The sequence below is a fragment of the Phodopus roborovskii genome, unplaced genomic scaffold, assembly GCF_943737965.1.
Source record: "Phodopus roborovskii unplaced genomic scaffold, PHOROB, whole genome shotgun sequence".
Classification (NCBI taxonomy): domain Eukaryota; kingdom Metazoa; phylum Chordata; class Mammalia; order Rodentia; family Cricetidae; genus Phodopus; species Phodopus roborovskii.
Window position 1 is genome coordinate 4076470 of NW_026126636.1, and position 27813 is coordinate 4104282.

The 27813-nt window shown below is 47.0% G+C and overlaps 2 protein-coding genes across 2 annotated transcripts; one reads left to right on the forward strand and one right to left on the reverse strand.

Annotated features, from left to right (window-relative positions):
• The first annotated feature begins 8120 nt into the window (after nucleotides 1–8120).
• Nucleotides 8121–9245, forward strand: LOC127238902 (histo-blood group ABO system transferase-like). Its single transcript, XM_051207673.1, has one exon. The coding sequence runs from the start codon at nucleotides 8121–8123 to the stop codon at nucleotides 9243–9245; it is 1125 nt and encodes a 374-aa protein (XP_051063630.1).
• A 12271-nt stretch (nucleotides 9246–21516) lies between these two features.
• LOC127238650 (histo-blood group ABO system transferase 1-like) lies at nucleotides 21517–22608 on the reverse strand. The gene has a single exon (XM_051207306.1). It carries the CDS (start codon nucleotides 22474–22476, stop codon nucleotides 21538–21540), a length of 939 nt encoding a protein of 312 aa, XP_051063263.1. The 5' UTR covers nucleotides 22477–22608; the 3' UTR covers nucleotides 21517–21537.
• Between the last annotated feature and the right edge of the window lie 5205 nt (nucleotides 22609–27813).

A 27813-nucleotide genomic window follows, 5' to 3' on the forward strand; every position in this document is an offset into this window, starting at 1 on the left:
ACCAGTTCTATCGTCGTCAGCTTTGACACTTTGGACCTTCCTTCTCAGGACTGTGTCACTGAAGAATGACCTGCTGTTCCGAGAGTCACGTGTGCTAAAACAGGATGTAGCGCTGGTGAGATGCATCCATGAATAAAAGCACATGCTGCCAAGTCTGACCACTTGAGGGCGATCCCCGGAACCGGCTTCTGCAAGATTTCCTCTGACCTCCACACACAAGCAGTATGTGTGTACCTAAACACACATAGTTAATGCAAAAACACCCAGACTCTATCTACTTGGCATCTCTAAGACACATTTGGGGGCTGGAGAGATGGGTCAGCAGTTAACAGCACTGGCTGCTCTTCCAGAGGACCAAGGTTCAGTTCCAAGCACCAGCATTATAGTTCAGAACCCAGCTGTAATTCCAGTTCTAGGGAATCTGACACCTTCTTCCAACTACTGAGGGCATTGTGTATCCATGGCGTAAACACATATATACAAGCAAAACAACCATACTATAACAAAATAATTAAAAAAAAAGAAACACACGTTGCCTTCAAAGATAGACACTATCATATGATAAAAGGTATTTTTAAGCAATGGAACCAGGAAACAAGGAGGTATCTCTACCTACTATCTGACAAAGACTTCAAACAAAACACGGTAGGGGGGGAGATTTTTAAAAAGTGGCTCCATGCCATCAAGATGACAAGTTTGTAACAAATACCCTAACAAATAACTAGAAGTTACAACATTGCAGCTTACCCTAACTAACACACAGGGGTGATTTCCATGCCCACTCTCTTCAACAAAACAAAGAGGGAGACGTTACAGCTAAGTGGCATCACACATCAGACAGACTGAAGACACCTACAGGGTATTCCACTGAAACATTGCTGGACACAGCAGCCCACGGAGCTTTCTTTCTCTTTGGTTTTCTTTCTCTTTTTTTTTTCAAGGTATGATTTCTCTGTGTGACCCTGGCTGACCTGGAACTCACTCTGTAGACCAGGCTGGCCTCAAAATCATAGAGATCCACCTGTTTTTGCTTCCTGAGTGCTGAGATTAATGGTGTGCACCACCACTGCCCAGCTAGAACTTTCTCTAAATAGAACACATTTTCAGCAAAACCAGGAAAATGGAAATAACTTCTTGTATTGTGTTGCTAGAGTTTTTCTTTCCAGTCTGGTCCAGCAGACCTTTAGCCTCAAAGAAACACACAGATGCTATATTAATTATTAAACTATTGGCCAAATTGCTAGGGCCCCTTACTGGCTAGCTCTGTCTTAATTATTAACCCATTTCTAGTAATCTATGTATTGCCACGAGGCTATGGCTTACCCATAATCCAGTTTACTCCTTCAGCAGCATGCCGTCTCCTCACGGCCTCTCCTCTCTACCCAGCATTCTCCTCATCTCCTAGCCCCACCTAGCTCCCTGCCTCTATTGGCCAAACAGTGTTTTATTCACCAACAAATATGAGAAATAGATATATAGAAGGACACTCCCCATCCGTATCCTATCTGATCTCAGTGGAACAAAGCTAGAAACCACTAGCCAGAGACGCCACAGGAAGTTGCAAATTAAACTACTGTATGGTAAATTATTCACAGAAAAAAAAATCAAGAAAGAAAATGTAAGAATCCTAAACCTGGGGAATGCGAGGGCTCAGGGAGTAAATGAGATTTGAGTTAATGTAAAGATGGACCGAGAAGTAAGTCAGATTCTACATAGTTGTCATCTGATCCCACACACCCCAAGGCACAAATGCTCCCTCCATGGTAAGCTAATTTTTTTAATTATAGAATTTAATGAAAACAAAGACACAACATAGCCAACCCTGTAATGGAAGCAGTCCTAACAGATACGCCTACATCAGAGTCAGGTGTTGTCATGAGTTCACAGTTAAGAGCACTGGCCCCTCTGCAGGAGGAGCCACGTTCGGTTCCCACCCCCACATGGTGGCTCATGGCCACTGTAACTCTAGTTCCAGGGTATCTGATGCTCCCTTCTGGTCTCTCCAGACCCCATGCACATGAGTGGTACACAGATATGCATGTAGTCAAAACACCCATACACACAAAGTAATATAATCTTTTAAAATCAGGCTTTAATTAAGTAACTTACTGAAAAACAAGAACATTCGACACTCAAAGGCTGCAGATGTAATGAAATGATTAAGATCCAGATAGAAATGAATGAAGCATAACTGGGAAAAACTGCAGAGACATGAAAAAACCATGACACAAACAGCTGGTTCTTTAAAAAGATACACAATGGGGTCGGTGTGTGAGTTCATAATGTATCCTGGCTCGTTTTATGTCAACTTGATTCAAGCTATAGCCATTTAAGAGAAGGCAACCTCAATTAAGAAAATGCCTCCATAATATCAGGACATAGGCAAGCCTGTTAAGTGAGGTGATGTATTACTTAGGATTTATTAAAGTTTGCCTGAGGACCCAGAAAGCAAAGTCAGACACAAGACATAGAAGTCAGGTACAACATACCTTTAATCCCAACAGCCAGAAGCTAGGAGGTGGTGATACATATCTTTAATCCTAGGACTCAGGATTAATTGGTAGATGGATCTCTGTGAGTCTACCTAGATCTATACAAGATTGATCCAGACCTAAAGAGAAACAGCTCACACAAAGATGATCCCAACACCTGGGACCACACACCTTTATTCCCGGCATTAGGAGGTATATAAGATAGGAGCAAGGTCTCAGTATCAGGATTCATTCTCCAGACACATTGAGGATAGGAAGACATTGGAGACTCAGGATTCTCCAGCCACACTGAAGAGAGGCTTGGTGAGAGCTCGTGGAGACAGGATCAGCCTGTTCAGTATGAGGTAGAGTAAGAGCTAGTGACCAGCTGCTTTGCTTTTCTGATCTTCAGCTTGAAGCTTGAATCCCAATATCAGTCTCTGTGTCATTTATGTTTTGTGCTACAGTTGGTATTTCTTGATTAGTGATCAATGGAGGATGGTTCAGCCCATTGTGAGTGGTGCCATCCCTGGGCTGGTGGTCTTGGGTTCTATTAAGAAAGCAGGCTGAGCGAGCCATGATGAGCAAGCCAGTAAGCAGCTCCCTCCATGGCCTCTGCATCAGCTCCTGCCTCCAGGTTCCTGCCCTGCTTGAGTTCCTGCCCTGACTTCCTTCAGTGATGAACAGTGACGTGTAGGTCATATAAACCCTTTCCTCCACAAGTTGCTTTGGTTATGGGGTTTCATCACAGCAGTAGAAAACCTAACTAAGACAGAAAGTAAAGGAACTTGCCTATAGAGAAGAACTAAGACTGATGAGTCTTAAGTTATTGAAGAAACTGAAAAAAGAGAATTCTATTTGCTAAGCCAGTATCCTCCTACCCCCCCAATACCAAAGTCTGACAAAAATATGCATGAAAAGAAAATTACAGGCTGGTCTCCATGATGAACATAGACAAAAAGATTTTCAGTAAAGTCGTTGTGGACTGAGTTCAAGAACACATCAGGTTCACTTCATTTCAGAGCTGCAGGGATGGACCAACATATGTAAATCACTGAGCCTTATCACACACTCAATGGCAGAAATCACATGAGCATGGGAAACAGAAAAGGCTTTTGTTAAAATTCAATGTCTTTTCATGACAAAAACTCTGGAAAGGCTAGAAATGGAGGGACTATGATGGGAGAATTCCTTCTGTATATATGTTTCTCTTATTGGTTGATGAATAAAACACTGGCCAATAGAGGCAGAAAGATAGGCAGGACTAGGAGATAAGGAGAATTCTGGGAAATGTAGGCAGAGAGAGACTGAGAGGAGACACCATGTAGCCACCAAACGAGTAATAGGTCCAGGTATTCTCCAGTAAGCTAAGACCACGTGTAAATACATAGACTTATAGAAATGGGTTAATAATTAAGACAGAGCCAACAAGAAGCCTTAGCTGTTGGCCAACAGTTTAATAATTAATGTAGCATAATGTGTTTATTTGGGGCTAAAGTGGCAGCAGGACCAGGCAGGAAAGCAAAACTCTAGTGACAGAACCATATCTAAATAATATATGTTATATATACAAGACAAACATACAGTCAACTTCACGCTAAATGCAGAAAAACTTCAAAGCAATTCCACTAAGATCAAGAATAAGACAAGCGGGTCCACTCTCTCCCCTCCTCTTCAAGATCATGTGTGAAGTCATAGTTAGAGCAGGGGGACAAGAGAAGAAAATAAAATTGATACAAACAGAAGAGGAAGACTCCTAAGAACCTTTATTTGCAAATGACATGATTCTATACATGAGGTGTTGGGAAATTTAAGTACTTGTCCCTTAAAGCTCTCTTCCTCCCCACCCAGCTGTAGAACTTCCATGCAAACAAGGTGTTTTCAGAACTTTCCAATGCGCAGTGCCAGTACCTTGACCCCAGATGTGGGTGGTGCATGACTTCCTTCTATGCTTAGCCCATCCCCAGGCTTGGGCCCATTACTCTCTGTAATAAACGGCAGCAACTTCTTCACTTCTCATGGTGGCCTGTTTAGTGTTTCAATCCCGACACCCTCCACCGCCAAGCTCAGTACTCTTGCCATGTGGGTGCGGAAAGTGGAGGTCCCACCGAGATTTGGAAAGTGAGGACGGGGTCGCTCTGTAGCTGGCCTGAGCGCATTGGGGTAAACAAGGTACGTACAACAATATGGGAACTGCTTCAAGTAAGAATGAAAGGAAGGAACAAATAAGAAAGCTTTTAAAACAACAAGGAACAGAAATTAAAAGTAAAGCTACAGACACCATAGGGAAAGTTAGTTCCTGGTTTCTGACTGGGGGAAGACTTAATGTTCCTGATTGGGAACAAGTGAAATCAGACCTGCAGAAGAAGCTACATGAGGAGGGTGTTGACAGCGTTCTGATAGCCACCTCCTCTTTGTGGAGGTTAGTCAAAGATGCCTTCCTAACAAAGTAAAAGTGAAAAAACAACTAGAGATAACCAAGCAGGCCTGTAGAGAGGTCCAAGAGGAGGAAACTAGACAAAAGTAACCATTAGTCAGACCCCCAGTAAAGAGAATGATACAAAATGGTTAACATCTTCTGAGTCTGAGTGGGAGGAGGACTCGGAGGAGGAAACTTTAATAGAGGAAATTGAAAAACTCTGTAAGCTGCTGCATTGTCATAAAAAAAAAAAAAAAACAAAACTCATGGAGGACATGGTAGTGAGGGTCTTTCTTCAGATAAGGGAGACGAGGAATAGAAACAACTGTTAAAAGAAATGCTGCTAGATTAATCCAATTTATAGATTTTAAAAATGCCTTGACTTCAAAATTTAAGTCTAAGGACAGGTTACTGGGGAAAAGGATTTCTATTTTTGTTTCCACAGAAAATAAAAAGCTGTGGATTCCTTCCAGACTAACATGGTTTGATCAAGCCAGACCTCCTGAAACAATGTTCCAGGTGATCCAACATTCAAAACAGCTGGGACAAGGCAGCCTTGCAGACTACAGCCAGGATTTCTGCATCTTCTTAGGATCCCCATGACAGCGCCCCCTACCAGCAGGAAGCAGTTTGGAAAGAAAGATGCCCAAATTCCCAAATATTGTTTACAGAGAAAAGTGACTGAAAAGGGGGTTGTAAAAACAAAATTAGTAAAATTTCATGTCCCCTGTGGGGGAATGGGTACAGCACTGGTCGGGGTCTATTGTGTTATCCCTACTCGGGGTCCTGGGTATCGGTGCCTGCATCGGGATTCCACAACCAGTACAATAGGCAAGTGTCACCTGACAGGCGCTCACGGCCTTGACAATGTAATAGGAATCAGCCTAAGTGTGGCTGCAGATGCTGGAGAAGCGATAACCAACAGCGGGCAACTCCTAGCGGGATCAATGCCGCCTAAGACAGGGAATGATGAGAGCGTTTCCCCGTGACGGGTGAGGTATTTGTTCCCCAGGTAACCTAAGACAGGGATCACCTCATTTAAAAAATAAAAACGGAGGAACTGTTGGGAAAGTCAAGTACTTGTCCTTTAAAGTTCTCTTCCTCCCCACCCAGCTGTAGAACTTCCATGCAAACAAGGTTGAGCAAACAAGGTTGTTTTCAGAACTTTCTGGTACACAGTGCCAGTACCTTGACCCCAGGTGTGGGTGGTGCATGACTTCCTTCTATGCTTAACCCATCTCCTGGCTTGGGTATTTACGCCCATTACTCTTTGCAATAAACAGCAGCTTCTTCTGCGCTTCTTGTGGTGGTCTGTTAAGTGTTTCAATCCTGATACCCTCCACCAAGCTTGGTACTCTGGTTGCACAGGCATGGCAATTAGGGACCATAAAGACTCTACCAGGAAACATCTTAGAGATTACCTTCAAAGTGCCAGAATACGAAAATCAACATACAATAATCAGTAGCTTTCCTATACATATATCAATAAAAGGCATACTGAGGAAAACAAAAACCAGGGAGATGATCACATTCAACATGGCCTCAAGACTAATAAAATGCTTGGAATAAACTTAACCAAGGAAGTGAAAGATGTCTGCAACACAAACTGTAAAACACTGGAAGAAATAAATTGAGGAAGACACTAGAAGATGAAAAGACTTCCCATACTCAGGCAGTCAGAGAATAAATATTGTGAAAATGGCTTTACTAATCTATAGCGTCGATCCAAGCATCATCAAAACTGTACTATTCTTCACAGAAAGAAGAAAAAGCCATCTTAAAAATTCAAATGGAGCTGGGCAGTGGTAGCACATATCTTTAATCCTAGCACCTGGGAGGCAGAGGCAGGTAGATCTCTGTGAGTTCGAGGCCAGCCTACAAAGTGAGTTCCAGGACAGTTACACAGAGAAACCTTCTCTTGGAAAAAAAAAAAAAAACTCAAATGGAAATATAAAAGACAAAGGAGATAATAATGCTGGAGGTATCATTATTCCTGATCTCAAATTATACTACAGGGACATAGTGACAAGAACGGTATGGTACTGGCAGAGAAACAGACATGTGGGGTGGTGACATAGATGACCAGGATCGAAGCTCATCCAGCTCTAATCACCCTATCTTTATTAAAGATGCCCGATGTACACATTGGAGAAAAACAGCCTCTTCAACTGAGGCGTTTTCTTGATTCATGATTGATGCAGGTGGGCCCAGCCCACTGTGGGTGGTGCCATCCTTAGGCAGGCTGTGTAAGAAAGCAGGCTGAGCATGCTATGGAGAGCAAGTCATAAAGTATGGTTCCTCTGTGGTCTCTGCTTTAGTTCCTTCCCTGACTTCCCCACAGTCATGATAGACTGTGAGCCAGCTGTAAGGTGAAAGAAACCCTTTCCTCCCCAAGTAGCTGTTGTCGTGGTCTTTAATCACTGCAATAGAAAGCACAAAGCAGTTATCCGCTGAATTTGGAATCTCTAGTCTGTTTAACGTTGCTCAAGGTTGAAACCAATACTGAGCCTGGACCTTTCAAGGATGGGTTTTCCAACGCGGCTGCATTCACATAGGGTGATGGTTGAACAAGATAATCCTAACTAAAGTTAGCCTCCGGGCTCTAACAATGTGAAGCCTGCCACCTCAAAGCAGATCTTCAATGGGTTCTACATGATACTAGGGGAATAAGGGGAAAACAAACGTTGATCCCCTTCTATTGTGGTACCCAAAGGTCCTTCCAAGTGAGGGCCCCCAGCAGCCCAACTAGATGTGATGTTAGAGACAGTCCAGCCCTAAGGCTGTGGATTTTCCAGGGAAGTGGCTTCTGCTAACAGTTTCACAGGCAGTAACTGTGGAGAACAAGGTGGAGCATGGGTGTCCTGAGCACCAGGTCACTTCTGGTGGTGTCTGCCCTGCCCTGATTTCATCACAATCTCTTCTCTTGGCATGCTTAGTGATGGCCTTTGAGCCAGTCTCCTGAGTTCAGTCCTCCTGGCTGTTCTTTATGCTCCAATGACTGAATCCTGCCATGCCGTTGCTTGGAAAACACTGTAAAGAGAAGCTGACTTTGTTGGAGTTCTATTGGGATTTTGAGACTTTCTCCATTTGAACTACATGGTGCCTGACACTTGGGTCAGTACTGGGGAGTTTGAAGGGCTGCTTGATGAGTAGGCTGTGTGTTGGGAGACTCGGATATCTCAGAACCTTGGATTTGGCCCATCTGACCCAGAACAGGTTACTCTCACATCATGGTCGAGATACCGACAGCCGTGACTCGACTACTGCCAAAATCAGAGAAATCAAAATATCACTCACTTCTTTGTGTGAACTTTGTTTTCCTACTCACCCTCACATTGGCCTTTTTTGCCTACACTCTCTTGAGCCTGAATAAGCAGAAACCAAAATACCTGCTGGCGAAGGATAGCATAACGGTTAGAGAAGTAGATCACCTGAAAATAGTGAATGTGTCCAGGATGTATTATCAGTCGAAACTAATAGCACCCAACAGCGAAAACATAGTCATGCAGACCCCTTGGCTGGCTCCCATCGTGTGGGATGGGACTTTCCAAATTGAAATCCTGAACCAGCAATTCCGGCTCCAGAACGTCTCCATTGGGTTAGTTGTGTTTGCCACCGGAAAATATGTAGCCTTCCTAAAAGTGTTCCTGCAGACGGCGGAGATGTACTTCATGGAGGGACACCGGGTGAAGTATTACATTTTCACGGATCAGCCATCCAGTGTGCCATTCCTGAAGCCCTATAAAGGAAGGCAGATGGTAATTCTGGAAGCCCAGGGCTCTGCCCACCCCTGGAACACTCACATCCACAGAATGGAGGTGATCAGCTATTTTTCCCAGCAGCGCTTTGCAAAGGAGGTGGATTACCTGGTCTGTGCACACGTGAACATCGTTTTCTGCAACAGCGTGGGCGTGGAGATCCTATCCTCCTTGTTCGGCACGCTGGACCCTTTGTTCTTTGGGTTACCAAGGAAATCGTTGGCTTACGAAAGGCAGCCTCAGTCACAAGCCTATATTTCTGAGAACGAGGGAGATTTTTACTACTCAGGGGCCTTCTTTGGGGGAAAGGTCCTGGAGGTTCACAGGCTCACCAAGTTTTGTTACCAGGCAATGAAGATGGACCAGGCCGATCACATCAAGGTCCCGAGGCATGATGAAAGCTACTTGAACAAGTATCTCCTTTACAACAAGCCCACCAAGATCCTCTCTCCTGAGTACATGTGGAATAAGAAACTTCCAAACGGACACAGCTTTAAAGAAGTGTTGACAGACGCGGGAATGCTCATAAGAGTCAGCAAATATCCCTGGACTGATGCTGAGCAAGACTACCAGAAAGATCTCAGACTGGGTCAGTGACAGCCTGTCACTCTTCTAACATGCTGTCTGAGATCAGAACCATCATTTTTTAAGTTCTTACTTTTTCAAGACAGGGTTTCTCTGCAGCCACTGATGTCCTGGAATTCACTCCGTAGAGCAGGCTGGCCTTGAACTCACAAAGATCGGTCCACCTCTCCTCCCGAATGCTAGGATTAAAGGAGTACGGATTTTTACTAGTGTGAGCATAGGCTTCACATTTCCAATTGGTAGGGGGAGTAAATGCTCGGGAATAATTGCCCCCTCGCCCCACCTGGCCTAAGTTTGCTTTCTGTTGCTGTGATAGAACACTGACCAAAACCCAGTTGGGATGAAGGGTTTATTTCACATTCAGGGTTACAGTACTCCTTCATGGAGGGAAGCCAGGGCAGACACTCAGGCAGGAACCTGTAGGTAGGAGCTCAGCTTGCTAGATTGCTCCCATTGGTTTGTTCAGCTTCCTTTCTTATACGACCCAGGACTACTTGTCCAGGAGGTTCTGTCCCATCTGATGGAGATTTCCTCAGTTGAGGTCCCTTCTTCCTAGGTGACCCTGGGGTGTGTCAAGTTGACAGCTGAAGCGTGCTATGACAACACCCTCAACCCCAACTTTACCAGACACAAAGGCACCCCACCCCAACACACGTTTAGCTGGGCTGATTTCTTAGGTTAGTCCTTCTTGCTTTCCTCTTACTTCAACGCCTTTCAGGTTGAATGAGGCTGGTCGGTATCGTCCTGTGCTGGTGAGCAAAGTGTAATAGACAAGACCTTTTTCCAGAAGGTCTCCTGCCTTCCAAGGCATGTCTCACAGAACCCGCTTTGGTCTTTGGCTAAGGTTAACTTTAGGCTAAATCACTTCCTCTTCAAATTCTTTGTTTGGTTTTTTCGAGACAGGGTTTCTCTGTATAACAGCCCTGGCTGTCCCAGAACTCACTGTAGACCAGGCTGACCTCGAACTCACAGATATCCACCTGCCTCTGCCTTCCCAGTGCTGGGATCAAAGGCACGTGTGCCACCTCTTCAAATCCTTTGTGACAATGGAGGACTTGAATGTTTGCTCAGATGTGATGTGATGTCAGACCAGGACCCTCTGTCCTCATGCCCGGCTTCTGTCCATCTCAAAACACTGTTGGGTATTGATTGACAGCAGCGAGCATGCTGGCTGCCTGCAGTGTGCCCCCCTGCCCCCCCACTTCCCCATCCCCATTTTCAGCTTCTCCGTGATCCATGAGTGGATGAAGACGATTTCCTGAGGCCAGAAACCTTCTGTCCCTCTTGGAAATCGTTTCTGTGCTCCTGCAACAGTGTAACTGTTGTGACTCTGCTTTAGTTTTTCTTTCTCTCTTTTCCCTGGAACAGTGCAAAAGAAGGGCAGAGTGTCACACTACAGCGGCCTTTGGTTTCCCTCTACACGTGAAAAGTGTCCTAATTGTTGGACCTTTCTCTTTTGAGGCTCCAAATTTAAGATTTGGTTTTGTTGTTGTTTGGGACTGGGTCGCGCTGTGTAGGCCTAGAGCTTGCTCTGTAGACCAGGCTGGCCTCCTACCTCTGCCGCCTGAGTGCTGGGATTAAGGGCGTCCACCACCATCATGTTCAGGCTTGTAGGTGGTTCACTGCTCTAGAGGTGGTGGGGCCTGGGAGAATGGAGCCGATGAATGAGGAGGATTACAGTCTCCTACAGTAGCCAGCTTCATTCAGAGCATCAGACACTTAGTTAGGGTTAAGAGGAGTCACATGAGTAAAGGTCACAGCTTAAAGGGCAAGCTGCACATCACACGCTTTTCCAAAGAGGAATATGAACTAATAACAATAGCCAGTTATAAGGAATAATCTGAAGTAAACTCACTTCTATTTACCATATCTGGGAGGGGGATAAAAAAGCATAATCCAAGAACAATTCCATGTTTCGAAGAAATTGAGGTCACGAGACTTTTGTCTTGTTTTCTTGTGTTTTCACACACACACACACACACACACACACACACACACACACTCAGAAGTCTCTTCATATGACTATTCTTGGACGGTGTTCCAACAGATATATATATATACATACATACATACATATACATATACATATACATACATACATACATATATATATATATATATATATATATATATATCATGTCAATGCTGAGAAACTATTTTTACAAAAGAACAATTTAGCAAAATGTTGTCTCCTTAACAGAAACTGAAAAAATACAAGTAGTGTTCCCAAGGGCCAGGGGGCCAGTCTCAGTAGCAGAGCAGGCCCTGAGGCCCAGATCATCCCCTTCCCACCCCATCATTTGAGCCATGGCTATGACTTCAGGGCTGTCCTGGAACCAGCTTCTCAGATTTTGCAGTCTTTCATTTCAGCAGGGGCCATCTGTGTCCTTACAATTCAGCTGCAAGAAGACACATGCGTAATTGTGGCATTTCTAGTTTCTCATGTTGGGCCTTCCATGGTGTTACAATTCTGTGGTGAATCTGTAAGCATGGTGGACTACCAGCGGGAATGTAAGTCCTAACTACAACACTTTTCCAGCATGTGGGAGCCCTGGGTTCGATTCCTGGTACCACAGAAAGAAAAAAGTCTCGCTCCCTGTTACGAATTATTGTGGCCTGTACTGATGTGACTTACTTTATCATGCTTCTCATGGGGCTGTTTTAATTTTGGAAGCATGTGGGTCTAATGTTCTGTAGCTCATTGCTATGAGGTCAAAGTCGTGTTAAAATCTTGGGGACAGGAGTGTTAGGAGGTGGGTCAAGGAGCTGTGTCTGTCCTTCTGAGAGGATTGAAAAGTCCTTCCGGAAGCCCGGCAACTGTCAGTGAGGGCATCCCATCCTCATCTTCTTCCTATCATTATGAGAAAACACCTGGAAAACCAACTTCTTTTGGCTCACAGCCTCAGGGACTCGGGCCCATCATTACTTGGCCTCATTGTTTCAGACCTGTGGCAGAGGGTACAGGGGAGACTCTCAAATGCTAGCCAACAGGGAGCAAAGACCAAGAGAGAGGGCAAGCCTAGGAGACAAAATTGTCCTTCAAGGGAACTTCCTCTGCAGTGACTCACATCCCCCCACTGGGCCTTGCTTCTAAGGTCGACACCATCCTCGAAGGGCTCATTCTGTTGTGACTCTGTCAGTAGCGTCAAGGTCCTCAGGAGCCAGTCATTTTCCCAAGCCCCACCTTTGGTCACTGCAGCTTTGGAGACATACAAGCTTTGTCGGGATGGGGTAAGGGAGGGTCAGGTGGGGTATTTCAGATCTGAACTCTAATGCCCATCTTGCTGTCTTCCAGGGCACCACCATGGTAAGAAGAGCGAGAAACATCTATGCTGAGTCCATTTGAAACGAAACCGCTGATGGAGATGAATCTTTGCAACTGATGCTTCTTCCTGTTTTGCTGTGTTTTTAAAACTATAGCTAAAAGCGGTCTTTACCACAGCGATTCTAACAAAGCAGCAATGCCTCGGCCCTTGGTGTCCAGGGTCTGTATACTGTGTAGAGAATGCAGGAGTCTTGGGAGACGGTGAAAAGTGACATGTGTGGTTGCATTGAGCGTGAGGACTGGAGTCAGAGCCAGAATAATTCTCAGCCCTGCCACTAATTATGTATAAAGTGACATAGTACAAAATCATGATATACATAATAGTCACATGGCATTTAAATTTAATAACCATGTACTTTGACAATATTTTCCTATTGTCACCTGCTTTTGCCACCACTCCCCAGAGCCTGGTCATCTCAAATCTTTCTACCCTTGTGATGTGTGGTGTATGTGTGGTATGGTGTGTGTATGGTTGTGTGGTGTATGTCTGTGTGTGGTGTGTATGTGGTATGGTGTGTGTGTGGTTGTGTGGGGTATGTCTGTGTGTGGTGTCTGTGTGGTGTCTGTGTGTGGTGTGTTTGTGGTGTGTATATGTGTGTGTGGTGTATGTCTGTGTGTGGTGTGCGTGTGGTGTCTGTGTGTGGTGTGTTTGTGGTGTGTGTGTGTGGTGTATTGTGTAGTGTATGTGTGTGTGGTATGGTGTGTGTGTGTGGTATGGTATGTGTGTGGTTGTGTGGTGTATGTCTGTGTGTGGTGTGCATGTGGTGTCTGTGTGTGGTGTGCGTGTGGTGTCTGTGTGTGGTGTGTTTGTGGTGTGTGTGTGTGGTGTATTGTGTAGTGTATGTGTGTGTGGTATGGTGTGTGTGTGTGGTATGGTATGTGTGTGGTTGTGTGGTGTATGTCTGTGTGTGGTGTGCATGTGGTGTCTGTGTGTGGTGTGTTTGTGGTGTCTGTGTGTGGTGTGTTTGTGGTGTCTGTGTGTGGTGTGTGTGTGTGTGGTGTATTGTGTAGTGTATGTGTGTGTGGTATGGTGTGTGTGTGGTTGTGTGGTGTATGTCTGTGTGTGGTGTGTTTGTGGTGTCTGTGTGTGGTGTGCGTGTGGTGTCTGTGTGTGGTGTGTTTGTGGTGTCTGTGTATGGTGTATTGTGTAGTGTATGTGTGTGTGGTATGGTGTGTGTGTGGTTGTGTGGTGTATGTCTGTGTGTGGTGTGTTTGTGGTGTCTGTGTGTGGTGTGCGTGTGGTGTCTGTGTGTGGTGTGTTTGTGGTGTCTGTGTGTGGTGTATTGTGTAGTGTATGTGTGTGTGGTATGGTATGTGTGTGGTTGTGTGGTGTATGTCTGTGTGTGGTGTGCGTGTGGTGTCTGTGTGGTGTGCGTGTGGTGTCTGTGTGTGGTGTGTTTGTGGTGTGTGTGTGTGTGTGTGGTGTATTGTGAAGTGTATATGTGTGTGGTATGGTATGTGTGTGGTTGTGTGGTGTATGTCTGTGTGTGGTGTGCGTGTGGTGTCTGTGTGTGGTGTGTTTGTGGTGTGTGTGTATATATGGTGTATTATGTAGTATATATGTGATGGGAGACGTCATTCTGTAAATATGTTTCTCATACTGGCTAATGAATAAAGCACTGTTGGCCAATAGGAAAGGAGATAGGAGGGACTAGGAGACAAGGAGGAAAGAGGAAGTAGTAAGGAGGGGTCAAGATGGAGACTCTGGAGAGAGCAGGACGCCAGCCGGCTCTCCGGTAAGATGAGACCACGTGGAAATACATAGATTAACAGAAATGGGATAATACTTAAGCCAGAGCTAGCCGATAAGAAACAAGTACCTGGCCAACAGCATTATATCAAATACAGAGTCTTTGTGTGTTATTTGGGGCTGGCACAGCGGTGGGACAAGACCAGCGGCAGGCAGAAAAACCTTACTCCTTACATATGTGTGTGTGGTATGGTGTGTGTGTGTGGTGTGTGTGTGAGTGGTGTATTGTGTAGTGTATGTGTGTGTGTGGTATATGTGTGTGTGTAGTGTATGTGTGTGGTGTGCGTGTGGTGTCTGGGTGTAGTGTGTATGTGTGTGTGGTATGGTGTGTGTGTGGTGTGTGTGTGGTGTGTGTAGTGTATGTGTGTGGTGTGCGTGTGGTGTCTGGGTGTAGTGTGTATGTGTGTGTGGTATGGTGTGTGTGTGTGGTATGGTGTGTGTGTGTGTGTGTGAGTGGTGTATTGTGTAGTGTATGTGTGTGTGTGTGGTATATGTGTGTGTGGTGTGGTGTGTGTATGTGTGTGTGTAGTGTATGTGTGTGGTGTGCGTGTGGTGTCTGGGTGTAGTGTGTATGTGTGTGTGGTATGGTGTGTGTGTGTGTTTATAATATCAAGGTTCTACATGTGAGTGAAGACATTCAGCACGTGTTTTGCAGAGTCTGGATTATAAACTGAGATGAGGCAAACACATACAGCAGACTTCTACTCAACTGTAAAGAAGAAAATTATCTCGTTTGCAGGGAAATGGGAGAAACTAAACATCATGCTGAAACTGGCAAGCTATCTTATCTGCCCAAGGGCTGCTTACTCATTCTGCATTTTAATCTTTATTATTTATTAAATTTATTTTGTATGTATGGGTGTTTTACCTGCATTATGCCTGTGACCTTTTGCATGCTGGATGCCTATGGAGGTCAGAAAAATGAGTCAGATCCTCTGGAACTAGAGTTACAAATGTTTGTGAGCTGCCATGTGGGTGCTGGGAATCAAACCTGGGTCCTCTGCAAGAGCAGCCAGTGCTCTTAACGGCTGAGCCATCTCATCTGTCCGGCTCCATAAAGTGGGCTTTTAAAATAATTATTTTTAGAAGACAGGGTCCCATGTAGCTCAGGCTGGCTTCAAACTTGCTAAGTGGCTGAGGATGACTTTGAACTTCTGATTCTCCTATCTTCACACCCCTAATGCTGATTACTCAGGTGTAGCCACCACAGCAGCTTTGTGCAGGGCTGAGGATCAAACCCAGGGCCATGTGCATGCTAGGCGAGCACTCTGTCCACTTAGCTACACATCTATTCCAAGGGTTAAATGATGTGCATATGAAATATCAGGCTTTCCCAGCCCCCAAACTTAAAAGAAATGTGAATGGCCACAGGCAGGGCAAGGGCTTTTATTTCTACAAATGCCATCCAAGCAATCCAGGAGCTGTGGAGATGGCCTGGGTCAGCTTAACTCAAGACACATCAATCTCCTAGTGGCATTTGCTGTTTCTGCTGCATCCTGAGGAGGTGGATCCATCTGCATAGCTCAGTGTTATGGCACTTCTGCAAAGGTTGAGGAGGGAGTGCAGGGCTAAAGCTTTACCCAGCAACAAGAAAACTCCAGCAACTGATGCCCTCTGGCAGAGTAGGTAGTCTAAGGGGAAAGACCCGATCCCTCTAAAGCAACTTCCAAAACATTTAAGGCCAATAAGTACCTTCTAGTAGGGTATGATTGAAAGGAAGGAACAGGGTTAGGCTCATTGTAAAGCTCAATGGAACAAGCAGGCTCTCCTGCCATGGTTTATATGTTTCATGTCCCCTTGAGACTTTCCATTCAAAGTCTAATGCAGCAGTATTAAGAGCTGGGGCACTTGGAAGATGACCATATTAAGGGTCCACTACTGATGAGATCCAGGAAAGGCCTGGAGGAAGCTAGCTAGGACTGTTGTCCCTGGTAAGTATCCTAGGTGGGTCTTAGGCTACTAATACTGATACAACGGTAGTAAGTTTGATCAAGAAATTAAAAGAGGAGCTGAGAGGAGAGTACCTGGGAAGCAAAGGGAGGTGGACCCCTGTGGATTCAAGGCCAGCCTGGAGAAAGAGGAGGGGGAGGAGGGGGAGGAGGGGTAATTAAAACGGGTGGGCCATGACTTGAGCCCTAGAACAACGTGGGCAGAGGCTGGCAGCTCTCTTCAAGTTTGAGGCTAGCCAAGTGTACATAGTGAGATCCTGTCTCCAACAAAAGGAAGGAAAAATCAAAAGGGGGGAATATCAAATAATATCAGGAATGAAAAGCAAGAACACCACTACAGTCTCAGCAGGTAAAGAATAGCACGCAGAAAGGAGAACAAACCCCCTCCCACGGGGACGCTAAACCCCCTCCCACGGGGGCACTAAACCCCCTCCCACGGGGCACTAAACCCCCTCCCACGGGGGGCACTAAACCCCCTCCCACGGGGCACTAAACCCCCTCCCACGGGGACACTAAACCCCCTCCCACGGGGGGCGCTAAACCCCCTCCCACGGGGCACTAAACCCCCTCCCACGGGGGGCACTAAACCCCCTCCCACGGGGACACTAAACCCCCTCCCACGGGGCACTAAACCCCCTCCCACGGGGGGCACTAAACCCCCTCCCATGGGGACACTAAACCCCCTCCCACGGGGACACTATACTCCCTCCCACGGGGCACTAAACCCTCTCCCACGGGGGCACTAAACCCCCTCCCACGGGGCACTAAACCCCCTCCCACGGGGGCACTAAACCCCCTCCCACGGGGGCACTAAACCCCCTCCCACGGTGGGTACTAAACCCTCTCCCACGGGGGCACTAAACACCCTCCCACGGGGCACTAAACCCCCTCCCACGGGGGCACTAAACCCCCTCCCCACGGGGGGCACTAAACACCCTCCCCACGGGGACACTAAACCCCCTCCCCGGGGGGGCACTAAACCCCCTCCCACGGGGGGCACTAAACCCCCTCCCACGGGGCACTAAACCCCCTCCCACGGGGGGCGCTAAACCCCCTCCCACGGGGCGCGCTAAACCCCCTCCCACGGGGGGCGCTAAACCCCCTCCCACGGGGGGCACTAAACCCCCTCCCACGGGGGGCACTAAACCCCCTCCCACGGGGCACTAAACCCCCTCCCACGGGGGCACTAAACCCCCTCCCACGGGGCACTAAACCCCCTCCCACGGGGCACTAAACCCAGCCAACTCTTTCAAGCATGGTTCAACAATATTTTACCTGTGTTACATTCTTTTAGTGGGTGGAGAGGAGGAAGCTTTCCTCCTAGCTGTCTCTGTGAGGCCAGAGTTACCTCGGGCCAACAATAAACATATTTGAAGATTAATACCCTTCATGAAAGAGCCATTAGCATTTTAGGAAATCCCAACTAAGCCATGGAAAAAGGATGACTAAGGCGGGTTGAAAGAGAATGGCCCCCATAAGCTCATACGTTTGAATGCTTAGTCTCCAGTTGGGGAACTGTATTGATGTTTAATAAGGATCAGGAGAAACAAATAAGCCAAATAGATGTTTATTCAGGGAGAAATAACTTATAATATAGACAGATGAACACCAGCAGGTTCCTGGTCCCAAGGATGCCTCCGGATGCTCTCCTGTGCCTGTGCTGCAAGCAAGACAGCTCCCCAAGCCCCCTCCTCAGCCTTAGTTCCCCCAGGTCAGGTCTGGCCTTGTCTCCACCCCCAATGGGCGTGGTCTGCCATAGGTACAGACAAAATGAATATCTCACTACAGAACTGTTTAGGGAAGATGAGGAGGTGTGGTCTTATTGGAGAAGGTGTGCCATTGGGAATGGGCTTTGAGGTTTCAAAAATCCACAACAGGCCAGTGTTGCACTGTATCTGTCTGCTGCCTGGTGATCAGGATGTAAGCTCTTAGCTGCACCATGTCTGCCTGATACTGTACTTCCCACCATGATGGTGATGGAATAAATAAACCCCCTGAAACTGTACACAAGCTCCCAATGAAATACTTTAAAAGCTGCCTTGGTCATGGTGTTTTGTCATAGCAATAGAACGATAACGAAAATGATGACTTACCATTGCCAATGAGGTTTGTGCCAGGAATGCATTTGTGGGTTGGTCTAATGCCCAGAAAGCAAACGGTGCAACTCAATAGTGTGACCAGCTGTGGTGTTAACTCAGAGCTGTGGGGAGACTGACAACACTTAATACCCTCTACTAAATCATTCTGCGGCCGGGCTGTGGCGGAGCATGCCTTTAAACCCAGCACTTAGGAGGCAGAGAAAGTTGGATATTTGTGAGTTCAAGGCCAGCCTGGTCTACAAAGTGAGTTCCAGGACAGCTAAGGCTATTACACCACAGAGAAACTCTATCAAAAAATCAAAGGAAAAAACAACAAAATAAAAAACGCAATGGTGTATCTAGAAATGATTAAGAAACTACAAAAAGAATTCAGCAAGGTTTCAGGGTAGAAAAAGTCAATTGTATTTTCTAGTGAAAAAGGAACTGGAAAGTAAAAATTTAAAGATATCATTGATAATAGCTTCTGCTGTAGTTTTTCTTGTCCCACCAGGTCCCACTGCCCTTCAGCCCCAAACAAACACATGGACTATATTAGTTATAAAACTGTTGGCCGATGGCTAGGGCTTCTTATTGGCTAGCTCTGCCATCATTTTAACCCTTTTCTGTTAATCTATGTATTGCCACAAGGCTGGGGCTTACCCATAGTTTGGCATGTTACTCCTTCAGCTCCATCTCAGCTCTTCTCAGTTTCTCTCTGCCTCCCTTTCTCAGAATTCTCTTCGTCTCCTAGTCCTGCCTATCTTCCTGCCTCTATTGGCTATTGGCCAATAAAAGAAACATATACACAGGAGGACATCCCCCCATCAGATAACATGTAACAAACACAAAATACTTGGGAATACATATGCAAATGATGTAGCTTAAAGCAGAGAAAACTAGAAAGCAAGGGTTGGCCTATTTTTCTGTGAAGTGCCAGTTAATTATGCTGATGAAATATGGGCTCTGGTGAGCATTCTCCTCTATTTTTCTCTTTTTCTTCTTTCTACAAAGGTATTACATCACAATCACTTAAAGGATGCTGGCATACAGAGATGGGCTGTGGGAGTGGATATGTAGCTGAGTGGTAGAGTAGCTGAGTGGTAGGTAGATCAGTTGTCTAGCCTGAAGTTCATCCCCAACAACATAAAAACCAAAACCCAACAGCAACACGCAGTCTGTGGAGGGGATTTGCCCCATGGGCCATGTGGTGGTTTGAGTACAAATGGCCCCCTTAGGCTCATAGGCCACTACTAGGAGGTGTGGCCTTGGAGGAAGAGTGTCTCTGGGAGTGAGTTCCTGCCTCTGGAGGGGAGACAGCAGGACATGGGTGCTCTGGAAGAGGAAGTGTGAAGATGGGTGTGGGGTTGAGGAAAGACAGTGAAGCAGAGGGAGAGGAGGGAAACAAATAACACGGTTTGAGAAAGCCATAGGGAATATTACTTTGTGTTTACCTAAACTTATATGGAATATGTAGGTGTATGAGTAGACATATGTATAGTGCTTAAAGGAAGTTACTATGTAGGCGACACTGCTCCTCTCCAATAGCACGGACTATGTAACAAAACCCCACCACCAGGCATGGGAAGCTCCCTTCTGAGTTGTTGGTCAGATGGAGTCCAAGTAACTCCCCAAACAGACTTTTGCTGTTGCCACTGGTTGCCTCCAAGAATTTGAAGGTGAGTCCCTATTGCTGAAGACACCATGCACTATGGACACAGGACTTGGAGGAATCAACCTCCATCTGACCCAGAAGCATACTCTCCCACGCTGAGGTGATGATCTTTCCACTTTAGACAGAATCTACAAGTAAAAGGTGTGCTCGTTTGTTTGTTCAAGAGGGGAGGCAGGTAACACAAAGCAGACGGAGTAGCCAAGAGTCTGTGTCTGGGAGACCTTTTCCTTAATTTCTGAGCAATTTCATCTCTGATGTGTTGTATGTCACATCAAGCTGAGACTACCCATGTTATCCGTCTTCGGGGTATTTGGAGAAATTGATGACGGCAGCATTGGCTTGTTTGTTTGTTTCTTACTCTTTGCTCTTTGAGGGGGGCCTGTCACCCAGCTCCCGAATAAATACACAGAGTCTTATTCTCACTTACGAATGCTCAGCCTTAGCTTGGCTTGTTTCTAGCCAGCTTTTCTTAAATTACCCATCTACCTCTTACCTCTGGCTTTTGCCTTTCTCTAGTCTACTTACCTTTCTTTGCTTCTTACTCCGTGGCTCGCTGTGTAGCTGGCTCCTGACATCCTCCTCCCCTTCTTTCGTTCCTTGGTCTTCTTCCCAGATTTCTCCTCCCATTTATTTTCTTTGCCTGCCAGCCCTGCCTATCCTTTCTCCTGCCTTGCTATTGGCTGTTCAGCTCTTTATTAGACCAGTCAAATTAGACAGGCAAAGTCACAGTTTTACAGTTAAACAAAGGCAATATAAAAGAATGCAACACATCTTTAACTAATATTCTACAATAGTAGGGCAAGAACTAACACCTGAGCTTGGGCTCTAGCCTCTGGCCTCCCTGGGTGTGGTGTGGGTGTGGTGTATGTGTGTATTGATGTGTGTGATGTATGTGTGGTGTGTGTACGGGTGTGTTGTGTGTAGTGTGTGTGTGGTGTGTGTATGTGGTGTATTGTGTGGCATTGTATGCGGTGTATGTGTGTAGTATGTGTGTGGTGGGTGTGTGTGATGTCTGTGTGTGTGTGTGATGTCTGTGTGTGTGTGTGGTGTGTGTATGTGGTGTATGTGTATGGTGTGTGTGTGTGATGTCTGTCTGTGTCTATGCTCCGCTACATTTGGTACTTTGATGGGAGACGCTGACAATTTTTCTCAGCATGAGGGGCGATGTAGAGTTACCCTTTCTGTCAAACTGCTTTAAATGAAGAAAGCATTGCCTAGGGTGTGGGGGCTCCAGCTAGGGGCTGGAGATTAGGGTTTGGTGGTCAAGGGTGTTCTTTGTCCCTGCAGGAAAGCAGGGATTGGTTCCTAGCCCTCACATGGCTGCTCACAGACATCTGGTTTCACCAGTTCAGACACCCTCTTCTGGTCTCTGTGGACACTACATACATGTGGTGCCCATACATACATTCAGGCATGCATACACATAAAATAAATCTTTGAAAAGAGAGGAGGGGAGCATACTAAGTGGATGGCTAGGGCACAGCATTCATCACCCTCTCTGTCTCTGCATAGTTTCTGACAATATCTTTATTATGCATCTGCATTAAATTTTTTTGGCACCTCCAAAATTTTAACATGCCTGACGAGGCTGAACAAATTGAGGTGGTCTCTCAGCCCCCTCTCGAAAGCCATCCTCTTATTGAACATATACTCTAAAGAAAGGATCTTGGTGGGTTTGTGGTAAAGCAGGTACTTGTTCAGGTAACTCTCATCGTACCAGAGGGCCTCAATGTTGTTGGATCTATCTGTTACGATCATCTGGTGGCAGGCTGCCGTGAGCCTGTGTATCTCTGCCACCGATCCCCCAAACAAGGACCCTGTATAATAAAAGTCCCCCTCATCCTTTGGGATGTAAGCCTGTGACTTAGGCCGGCGTTCGTAGCGGAATGCCTCCCGAATGCTCATGTAGAAGCTCAAATGGAGGGTGGCAAACAAAGGAGAGAGGATCTCCACGCCTACGGCATGCTGGAAGGTGACATCCACATCAGAACATACAAGATAAGCCACCTCCTCATAGAAACGCTGCTTGGAATAGATGCTGATGACCTCCATACGCTGCATGGAGTTGTCCTGTGGGCGCTCAAAACTCTGGATCTGGAAGGTGATCACTTTTCGCCCATTACGGAGGGGCATATGAGGAACTGTGTGAGGTTGGTCAGTGAAGACATAGTAATTCACCCTGTGTCCCACCATGAAGAATATATCTGCAGACCTCAGGAACTGCTCCAGGTACACCGTGTAGTTTCTTAAAGCAAACACGGTCAATCCGATGGTGACATTCTGGAGCTGGAACTGCTTATTTAAGATGTTAATGTTGAAAGTCCCTTCCCACACAATCGGGGCAAGCCAACTGGTCAACACAAGGGCATCCTTCCTAGGAGGTATAAGCACACTTGGCTGGGGATATATCAATTTTGTTAATTTCTCTTGCAGCGTGTACTTTCCTTTAGAAACTATGCCCACCCTCATTAGCTCACTTTTGTGAATCTGGCTCTTCTGGTACCAGTAGCCATAACCAAGAATGGCCAAGAGAAGAACAAGGAGAAGAAAAGCCACTTGGCGAAGGGAGAAGTATTGCCTACATGATGTCCACAGTGGCCTGGCCATGGCCCATGTCCGATAGATGGAGACGGGGTCCGTCAATGCTCTCAGCTACCTGCCCCTGCCAAGGGATGGGGTGAAATGCATGATAGCGGGGCCTCCTCCCACTCCTCCTGAGCCCCCTGCCACAGTTCCGGAGGTACCTGGAAGCAGGTGTTCAGGGTCTCCCAGTGGGGGGCCGTTCCAGAGATGTTACCCAAGTCGTTAAGTTCAGCTTTGGTTTCAGGTAATGCCAAAGAATTACTCAGGGGGACCCAGTCGACGGGCAAACAGATCTTCAGGGCCAGAAAGCAGAAGTCAGGGCTCCTGAAAGAGGCTGATGTGGGCACTGGACAGATGAAGGGTGCATTGTGATGAAAGCAAGGCAGGCAGGGCCCCCAAGGGCTCAGAAAGCCTGTGCCCTGGCCGGCCCTTCACCCATCCTTTTACATGAGCCATCGTTTGCGAAGCCTTGGTAAGAGGGGCAGGGAATCTCCAGGTCAAAGGTTACCTTCCATTAGACGCTATTCAAAAGCCCCTCAGGGGTCTAACTTAGGAGGCAGGAAGCCACATGCTGTGTTTAGGGTTAGACTGCCAAATTCGTGTATTAGTTTGATGTCGGAGAAGAAGTGTGTGTGTGTGTGTGTGTGTGTGTGTGTGTGTGTGTGTGCTGGGGGACCCTCCCAACAAAGATGAAGGAAAGCCCCAGAAAGATGGCTCACTAGACCTGGGTGACACCGTCAGGTGGAAAGTAGAAGCCAACTGTCAACTGATGCCAAGCGTGAGCTCTTGAACCCCTGATTTACTGCCGCACATACGTATCTGTTGGGGGTCATTTTATGCCCCGGGTTGCTTTCTCTTGCTGTGATAATGGCCATGACCAAAAACAACACGGTAAGGGAAGGGTTTAATTGGGTTATAGGTTACATGCAGTCCGTCCGTCATCAGGGGAAGCCAGGGCAGGAACCTGGAGGCAGAGCCGAAGCAGAGACCATTGAGGGCTTCTGCTGACTGGTTGTCCCCCCTGCCCTGTTCAGTTTCTTTCCTTATATTCCCAAGACCACCTGTTGTGGGAAGCTACCCTTCATCGGCATGGTGGCGGTGACAGCAGCTTCTCCAAGCCAGGCTTTTTAAAGTGGGTACTGGATCTAGAACTCAGGGACTACTGCTTGCAAGGCAAGCACTCTACTGCCTGAACTACGCTCCAGCCTCCTCACAAGTCGTTTTTCAAATGTGTTTCAGCTGACTCTCAGACAGCACCTACTTGTGCTGGGTGGTTTTATGTCAATGTGACACAAGCTAAAGTCATCTGAGAGGAGGTGACCTGAAGATAATACCTCCACAAGATCAGGCTGTATTGTAGCCTGTAGGCAAGCATTTTCTTAATTAGTGATTGATGGGGGAGGGCCCAGCCCGTTTGGGTGGGGCATCCCTGACCGGAGGTCCTGGGTTCTATGCGAAAGCAGGCTGAGCAAGCCAGTAAGCAGCACCTTCCACGGCCTCTGCATCAGCTCCTGCCTCCAGGTTCCTGTCCTGTTTGGGTTCCTGTCCTGACTTCCCTCAGTGATGAACAGGGCTGTGGAAGTGTGAGCCAAATAAACCCTTTCCTCCCCAAGTTGCTTTGGTCACAGTGTTCTGTGGCAGCACTTGGAACCCTAACCAAGACGGCTCTAGATGCAGAAGGGGAATGTTTACTTGCTTATGTTTGCTACCAACACATCTCCTCTAAGTATGTACTTCATACAAGATAAATCTGGCACAGACCCACAGTAGGACTGACAGAATCTAGGACAGAGATTTCCCGCGGCAGGAAAAGAACACAGCCATTTACAAAAGGAAGCTGACCTGTGACATTTATTCCTGCCTGCTTGTGGAAGAGGTGGCTGGGGGTTCTTAGGTCCCTTTCGGGCACTTCTCAGCACATGGCAAAAAGAAGGTGTAGATAGGGTTGTGTGTGTGTGTGGGAGGGGAATACATTACTATTCTTTAATGGAGCCCAGGCTGGCCTCACACTTGTTGCGCAGCTGAGGATAAACCTGAATGTTCTAACCCTCCCGTCCCCACTTTTATAGGGCTGGGGTCACCGGTGTGCACCACCAGGCCTCCTTTACGCCGGACTGGGGAATGGCTGGCTCCTCCTCAGTGCTCCACCTGGGGAGCACCGCAGAAAGGAGCAGTGGCCTTGAATACTCAGCACACAAAGCCTGGGTACGCCCGAGTTATGGAATGAAAGATGGAAGGTCTTGAGAATCCCAGCGGACTCTGACTATTAGGAAAGGTCCCTGCCAATGCTCTGCAACACTCTCCCTATTCACTGATGTCATTTGCCACGGGTCTTGGTTGCTTTTCTATCGCTGTGACAAAACACCATGCCCAAAGCAACTTCTAAAGGAAAGCATTTAATTTGGGGGCACAGAGTTCTAGAGGGCTGGCGCCTACGACCGTCATGGCAGCAAGCATGGTGGCGGTCAGACAGGCAGGCATAGCACTGAGCAGTCACTAAGAGCTTCCATCTACAAATAAGACAGAGAACAAGCACACTGGGAATGGTGTTGGCTTCTGAAACCTCAACGTTCCATCCCCAGTGAGACTTCCCCTCCAACGAGGCCACGCCTCCCAACCCTTCCCAAACAGTTCCATCAACTGGGGACCAACTATTCAAGCATACGACATTCCCATTCAACCCACCATAGCATGCTTCTCTATCAGTCATGGACCCACCTGGCCTCAGGAGATCGTACACCCACAAACGCCTGCACCACACATGTCAACTGGAGAAGATGGCTCCCTGGACAGTACCAAGGAGACAGCAAGCACTTCCCAGTGCTAGGAGACAGGGACCTCAGCTCATGCTTCCCTCGTGATACTGACGATCACCATGGCTGTCCTCTCCTGAAGCCAACACGAAGAACTCAGAGCATTCAGCCACACTTGGGGCCCATGACGCATAGGAACACCGGACCTACAGAGCCCAGGGTAACAATGCATGCGAGACTCTGTGGGAAGGCAGTGATGGGCATTTCTCTGAAATGACGTACAGCACAGTCATAAACATGAGAAACCACTAAGCTGGATATGCTGGTGCAGTCCTGCAACACCAGCCCCCAGGAGGGGCACTGATGGGGTTTGAGGCCAGCCTGGGCTACATTGTGAGGCCCCGTGGTGATCTGAATGGGAAGTTCATACACCTGAATGCTTGGCCATCGGGAGTGGCGCTACGTGGAAAGGATTGGGAGGTGTTGCCAGTCGGGTGGGCTTTGAGGTTTCAAGAGCCCAAGCCAGGCCTCTGTCTCTCTCTTCCTGCTGCCTCACGTCCGGGTGAAGAACCCTCAGCCACCCCACCAGCACCATGGCTGCCTGTGTGCCTCCAGACGCCCTGCATTGATGATGATGACCTGGACCTCTGAAATCGTAAGCAAGCCCCAGTTAAATGCTGTCTCTTATCAGAGTTGCCATTGGCCGCGGTGTCTCTTCACAGCAACAGAACACTGACTAAGACAGATTCTATCTCAAAATAAATAAATAAATAAAGGAAATACTGTAACTGAGCAAGTCGACCCATTGGTAATGAATAAATAAATGAAAGAACATCATTTTGTCTTACTTGTTTTTATTTAAAACATTATCATAGTTACTTTGTGTGTGCACGCATGCGTGTGTGTATGCGCACGCATGCGTGTGTGCATGTGTGTGTGCGCACACGTGTACCCACAGAGGCCATAAGGATCCCTGGAACCTGAGTTACAGGCATTTGAGAGCCTTCCAATGTGAGTGCTGGGAACCAAACTCAGGTCTTCTGCGAGAGCAGTCTTGCTCATCACAAGTGTGTAGCTAGATCTAAGGCTGAGCACACACCGGGCAACAGGTTGGGAGGTCTGGGTGATGAAGAAACCAATGCCAGCCCTTCATCTCCTGGACTATACCTCACTTAGGCTTTGGGACAAGCATGAGTCACATCCCTATATGATCTGCATTTAGTTGCTTTTGTGGTCCCTGTGAACAGCTACTTAACACACTGTCCAAGACCTGCCCTTCATTGCGCTCATCACCACATCTCTTCCAGCACAAGCTTTAGGTGTGATATTAAATTCAGTGGTGTGTTTTTCTCTTTAAACTGTACATTTTCTATTTCTTTTGGTGAGGAAAAGTACATGATCTTATGGTCCGCACCTTTCTGGCCCAGTACTCAAGGGAGGTAGTAATGGAGTTGCCTCCATCTAGACAGAGATCCTATTTCTATATTCCTACATCTGTAAGATATTCATCTCTGGGAAAATACAACCTGAGACAGACAAACACCCCTGATTTCCTGCCCAGCTCAGCTTTAGTGGGAGTCCATGATAGTAAACACCACACGGCGAAGGGAGGTGTACCCACAACAGAAGGAGGAGCAGGAATAATCTTCACGAGACTGTGTTACACCCCTGTGGCCTTTGCTGTGAAAGCCAGATTCCGGGAGCAGTCACTGGCCATGGCTGTGGGATGCTTGCCACCCTCAGCTGGCCTGTGACAGAGATGCCTATAAAACCATTTCTCTTTTATGGCTCTATAATAGATTGCCACACATATAACAGATTAAGACGGCACCCGTTTATTTATTTATTTATTTATGCATTTATTTTTATCTGTGTGGGGGGGATGCATACCATGTGCACCTCTAAAGCTCAGAAAAGCAACACCCATTTAGCATCTAACAGCTTGTTGTTGTTTGGTTTTTGTCCTGCTACTGTTACTTTATTTTCTCGTGTGAAAATAAACCTGGAGTTTAAATTATTCCCAAGACCATAAAAATGAAGTGAAATACACACAGGATAAGCATGTGATGGGATGATGGGGTGATGGGATGAAGGGGAGGGAGGGACAGATTGTCCTAGCACAGACCAAGCTGACAAGTTGGGATGGGTCAGGGGGACTGGAGAGATGGCTCAGTGGCTAAGGGCACTCGCTGCTCTTCCTGTAGATCTGGGTTTGGGTCCCTGCACCCATATGATGACTCACAGCCACCTGCAACTCCAGCTTCAGGGAATGCCCCTTCCTTCTAGGATGCACGAGCGCGCGCACCCACACACCCACACACCCTGCATGGGCTCACCTAGACATATGTGCACACATATGAAAATAACTCTTTTAAAGTTGGGACAGCTTAGATGAAGCCTGTTCGGGTTATTATAAGGCCAAAGTCAAGAGGCGGGCCTGTCTGGGCGTGGGAAGGAGCAGGGAGGAGGA

Coding starts and splice junctions, on each gene's coding strand:
- LOC127238902 (XM_051207673.1), top strand. CDS start 8,121: ATGGTCGAGATACCGACAGCCGTGACTCGACTACTGCCAAAATCAGAG.
- LOC127238650 (XM_051207306.1), bottom strand. CDS start 22,476: ATGAGGGTGGGCATAGTTTCTAAAGGAAAGTACACGCTGCAAGAGAAA.